This window comes from Odontomachus brunneus, unplaced genomic scaffold (genome assembly GCF_010583005.1).
Source record: "Odontomachus brunneus isolate Ranch 3 - 2012 unplaced genomic scaffold, Obru_v1 Obru_scaffold_359, whole genome shotgun sequence".
Classification (NCBI taxonomy): domain Eukaryota; kingdom Metazoa; phylum Arthropoda; class Insecta; order Hymenoptera; family Formicidae; genus Odontomachus; species Odontomachus brunneus.
Genome location: NW_022639809.1, coordinates 88,983 through 95,286, shown reverse-complemented (window position 1 = coordinate 95,286; position 6,304 = coordinate 88,983). Strand labels below are relative to the sequence as shown.

At 33.4% G+C, this 6,304-nt stretch overlaps 1 protein-coding gene across 1 annotated transcript in view; it reads right to left on the bottom strand.

Annotated features, from left to right (window-relative positions):
• Nucleotides 1-3,763: 3,763 nt before the first annotated feature.
• The window catches only part of LOC116853569, an 8,500-nt gene continuing 5,959 nt past the window's right edge, over nt 3,764-6,304 (bottom strand). Inside the window, exon 2 of the mRNA XM_032834695.1 lies at nt 3,764-3,966. Coding sequence (XP_032690586.1) covers nt 3,764-3,966 — 203 coding nt within the window. The remainder of the gene's footprint in view (nt 3,967-6,304) is intronic.

Sequence of the window (6,304 nt, the reverse complement as noted above, 5' to 3'; positions counted from 1 at the left end):
CGAATTACCGAATTACGCGAGTTGTTGTCGCGTGAACGCGGGCAAAACATTCCGTCGTTGTAACTAGCTACCGTCGAATAAAAGTCGAAGAGAGAACATCCGCCTTCATTATTTCAGCACCCGCTAACTACTAATCCTTCCGACATCGCGTGAACCAGCCCCTCTACCGAGAGCAGGGCTGAGCTGCCGGACGTGCGAGCGAGCCGTTCGGGCGGAGGGCCGGTTGTCCTCGTCGGCGAGACCACCGCTTAAAGGAATATTTAGTGTCGATACTTTTAGTGGGTACGGACCGCCGTACCTGGCGCCCAACTAGAACTTTGTGTTTTTCGTGTGAGCTGTCGGGTCTCGCCGGATCTGCCGAACGGTCGCCGAGGCGCGAAGGGTAAAACCTCATTTTGTGTCGCTGCACTCGATTAGTGAAACCGGCTGCACGAGCCGCGGGTGTAGCGTTACAGGCTATTTAAACTGGCCATTTAACCCTTGTACTGAAAAAGGAGGTCGAAAAATGTAAAGTTGCTATTTATTATTTAGATAACTCGATTTTTTAATTACTTTATTAATTACTTATTAATTACTTATTAATTACTTTATTATTTACATAACTCGATATGTGTTTAAGCAATAAACAATAGTAATATTATTTTATATTAGTAATACTTAATATTTCTGAGAAGTATATATTTAAACCTTTAAAATCCTTTTCGATACGTTTTGCTATTGTCATTTTTATTCTGAGTTACAGCTTATTTGTAATTTTTTGCATAAAGCTCATGATACTTTTGAACAGAAATGGTTTTCTGTTTGAGAGCTGTCGAATTTTTAGATACGAGATGTACACAATTTATAAGCAGAAGTGTCAATATCATTGTATTGTATGAACTTGTTCGAAATAAGTTTCGCAATCTTTACGCAGACGACTAGTCCGATTCGTACACGCAGACAGTGCGAGACAATTACGAGACTAAAGTGTATTCGCTAACAGGACGAAGCGTGCGCAGTACCCCGTCGCAATACAAACTACGTTTGCGAAATTTTGCTACAACTAATAAATAGAAACGCGCTCGGTCGCGGTTTTCCTAAACTTCGCTCTTGGTTAACTACGAAGTGCTACAAAAACAAACATATAAACAAAATAATGTTTTAAAGATGTGCAATTACAAGTTTATAAAATAAAAACAAATAAGATATAATGCCTCGTTAATAGGACGAGAACAATGATAATTATTGATAATTACAAAAATATATGAAATTTCTAAAAATATTCTTGGACTATTTGAGAACAAATATTTATATTGCTATACATTTCAGTTCAGTCGTTTGTACGCGGAAAACATGGAGATGCGGTGATCTATACAGTTTCGCGATATTTTATAGATGACGGCGAGAACGATCACAGCTCTTGAATAGGACGGAAAGAGAGAGAATATTCTTATCCATACGATCTGTACACGGTGATCTGACACGTGACTCCCCGTTATCTTACACCACCAACACATTGAATTGTCCGCGTTACCCTCGTAAACGGACCCGCATTTATCGAGCAGACGCAGAATCGGATTGATATTGTAAGAGAACAACCTCTTGCATACCAATCGGTTGATGGCTATTCGCAATCTCGTTAGTACCGTCATAATGACTGGCAGCTCGCAGCCTACACGACACGAACTCGAGCCAGTTGCGTCGGACGTACTTGAGGAATCGCAGCAGGCATGGAAGCTGATCTGATTGAAGAAATAGAAATACTTCTTAGAATTATGTTTCACATATTATGTTTATCTTAGTCCATATATGTGTAATATATACAATTTTTATAAATAAAAATAGTATAAAATTGTAAGAACATGTAAGACATAAGATGAACAAGTAAGATCGTAAGAACATATATATATTAGATATAAGATGTCTTTAATATATTTTTTACAAGTGTAGCTATCTGGGCTTAAATACATTCAAATTTTTTGGTTGATCGAAAAATTAATATATTTCACGTTTACCTTTATCGACAATAAAACAAAAAAAAACAAATATCTCGGTTAAAGTAAAATATGACTTAGTTATATATAAAAAAAACATTTAATAATATACTCTTAATTTATTAATAATTATGTGGCTTACATTTCAGTTTGGTAAATAATTTTTCTATTATAAATGCTGCAGGCTACAATATTTTGAAAACAAATAATTTGATCCACAAATTTTCTTTACTTATTTTGTAGATATTTTCTGTAGTTAATTTTATTGGACAAAAAATATTTTCGTTTCTTAATGAAGAATTATATTCATATATGTACTCTTACATGCACTTACATTTCATAATTCATGAGATAATTAAATATCATCTGTTAGAAGGACAGAAAAATAATAGACCGCCAATAAATCCGTGAAATTATTATTAAAATTATTTAAACACTTGATATACTGTACAAAATTATAGATAAAGGTATGCTGCAGTTTAAATGATTTTAGAAAAAAAAAATACTCACATACATACGCATTTTTTGAAGACATCAAACATTGTTGCATCAAACTTGAAGTTAACCATTTGTTCCAGAATTACTTCTACCAACACGTATTGCTTATCATCACAATCACTTATACTAAGATAAAAGAACAATTACTTTTTATTTACAATGCTCATTAGTAAATTTGTTATGTTTATTATAATTGTTATTTTATTCACTGTTATTGTAGATTTACCATCACCTTCTACTTTTAAATCAGCTTCCTGCGCATTGCTTATACGCTCACTAAGAGAATTACATATAGCAGGTTGAGAAACATTTTGCTTAAATTGCAATTAAGGAGATTATCATTGGCGACTTAGCTACAATTGAAAAATATGAGAAAAAGAATGTCATGGCCTTATTATATCGTTATTCATTATAAATAATTACTAGATTAATCGATTAACAGTATAACATTAAAATTTATTGCATAACTAACAAAATTAAAAAAACATTAACTTGTGGTATCTTGTACACATTATGTCTTGCATGCCAGAGTTTTATAAAACGTGACTGTTAATCGAAGGAATTTTCGATTCTATCTGCAAATTTTTCTGTTATTAAAACATACTGTAACATGACAACCAAGATTATGGTATTACAATGAATATAATGCGAGTTTACATGAAAATAAAACGAAAATTAAAGTATTTGTTTTGAAAAAAGTTAGAGTTTAATGAATAAAGAATTTAAAGAATAGAAAAAATAAAATAAAGATAATAGAAGAAATAAAAATATTTCTTGGAATTATGTTTCATATTTTACGTTTGTCTTGGTCCATATATGTGTAACATATACTATTTGTAGAAATTTATGTATTAATATAAAAATAATATTAGGTCCCACAAATAAAACTATAAACGAGAAAATATATACTTTCAGAAAGCAAATTTTCTTCTTTTGCGTTTTTTATTATATATACTAAAATATATGAAATAGAACATAAAATTAATATCAAATAATTGTATCTTTCATAAATGGAAATATAACATGAAATGAGATTAATATTGCGATTGGAAAAAAAGTTGGGATTAATTTTGATAATATTCAATGAATAAAAGGGGAATGATATGAAAGGAATTAAAGGGGAAAATTGCATGCCATTTTAATTTTATGGCTATCTATCGATTGTGAAAAGAAAAAGATAGTTTTCCCACAGAGTCTTACAAATATGTTTAAGCGATTAAAAGTATCCTGTCATACTTGTACCATTCAATGCACGTATTTTTTTAGAAATTGTAATGTTTATACGCGCGTACTTAATTCTCGTCCGTTAAATCTTCATCTTCGTCTGGCTTATCGTTCCAAAAATTATATTGAACATTTTCTTTTCTGGCTGATGTACGCAATCCACGTGACTTGCTCCGCACATTCTCTTTCGCAGCCCGCAGAGCCTCTTTCATGTGTTGCTGAAATTCTTGTCGACTTGGTTTCACAAAATATTGATTTTTAAATACAGCATCTGAAAAGTAACGCAACATGTAATAGTCATCGCTATACAGGGTGTCCCGAAACTACCGGATGTTATTTTAATGACAGATTCTTTAGGACATTTTAAAACGAAAACTTCCATACAAAAATGTCGAGGCTATAGTAGTTTTCAAACAGGAAGCGATTATATTTCACCAATAACAGGGCTGAGATTTCGCGCGCTCAGGCACGCCGAAATGACAAGTGATAAAGGTGCCACACGCAGTATAGAATAGTGGACACCTTCATGGTAATAATTGATCGACACTTTGATTAAGTTGAAATGTCATTTTTACTTGAATCATATTTAAGATATCTTACAACTGTTATTCATATAAAAAATATACTAATGCAATCCCCCATGGCGCATTGCGTCCAAGCACCCGGGGGCTTCCAAAAAATTGGTGTCGACCCCGGGGCTTATTTGTATTATTTGCACTGGATGAGGAGGGGCAACGGTGGAGACGGGCATACATGGACAGCAGGTCTTAAAGGATAGCAACCTTTGACTTTGAGAGACTGACAGTTGTACTATTTGGTACAGTAACATTGTTTCTCTCTGTAGTCGCCGTGCGCTCGGGATCGCGCCAGAGATGTCGCTTCTGAACGGCATCTCTGAGCGTTATCTAGGAAGAGGAGAGTGTCGTGAGCGTGGAGCGTTAGTTAGCTCAGTGGTTTAGAGCAGTCACCCGACAAACGAAAAACTCGGGTTCGAGTCCCGGCCTAGCAGGACCGCGCTCTCGATATTTTTCTCTTTCTAGAACGAAAAAAGATACGCAGATCTCGAACGCACGGCGTTCCGCCGCCACCTAGTATGCCCTCCTCCTTCTATGGTTCTAGAGAAGCAGCAAAACATATTATGACAATGTTGTTGTAAATTTATACAATAATCATATCGTAAAAAAATGACATTTATAGGAGCAACTTTATCACTTGTAATTTCCACGTGCCTGAGCGCGCGAAATCTCTCTTTTCGTTTAAAATGTTCTAAAGAATCTGCCATTAAAATAACATCCAATAGTTTCAAGACGCCCTGTATATGCAAATAAAAATTTCAAAAATCGTACCAAAAAATGGCCATTACAAGTCGTGCGTTATAGAATGACTTGTTTTCTTTATAGCCCTACCATGTTAAAGAGAGCGTCGTTGAATCTATTATGCTTTCCTAGCATAGTTTTAATAGCATAGTTTTAATAGCATGGTTTTTTAAGCATAAACTAATTGCTTCCTTTACATTAAATCCGTCGATATTACACAAATATTGCACCTACAGAAACAAATTTCCATTAGAAATAAAAAAGCAATACATAATGAAAATAAATTTCGTAATTACTGACAATGTATTATTTTGTAATAAGTCACAACCGTTTTTTTATAAATTTGATAATACGAATTTATATTCATCTAAGGAATACATTGTTACTGGAAATTTTATTCACATTACTTATTGCAAGAAGTTTGACATAAAATCAAAGTCTATGAAAAAATCGTGCTGTTAATCGCGACACTTTGAAGAACATTTTTTTATTCGTCGACATTTTAGAGAATTCATACGTTAGTGTTCAAACTGTTGCGGTTAGCAACACAATTTTATTAACAACACGTATGAAGTTTAATTCTATTTCAAATTTGTTGCAATAAATAACATTAATGAAATTTTGCGTAATAACATATTGCTTAGCATGAATACGAACTCGTTTCATCAATCTTATCACGAAAAACGGACGCAATTGTTACAAAATAATATATAATCACTAATTGCAACGTTTGTTTTTCAAAAATAATAGCGTGCGTGCCTTTGAGTGCATATGTAATATACTTCAATTACTTACAATGTTTTTGCAACAGTTATTGCATTAATCAATAGAGAAATTTGTGTAAATAAATATGACAGAGATGTAATAACGATACATTTTTATTTTTAACTTACAACGTTGGAGTATTTATTTTCATCGAAATCTTCAAATGCCTCCATCTCAACGGTTGATGTTATGGGCAAAGAAGCTGGTTTCCGTAAAGCGGAATGCATATATTGCACTTTGCTACATTTTGTAGCAATGAAAAAATCCTTCTGCAAAAGAAAACAAAATGTTTAGAAAACTAAATTTTCCATAAAAATGTAACACAGTTAGTCTGTGCATTATAAATAGAGTATTATCTTTCTTATATATACAGGGTGTCCCGAAGTCCCATGATGACCCTTGGTGAGAACGTAGAACGGATTGAGGTGAGCAAGAAAGTCCTGTGCCGTTTTGCGATATTCGCAATAGTTTTTGAGAAATTAATTATTTTGTCTCAACAAATCAGCGTACAGAAAGCGGCAGCGGAAA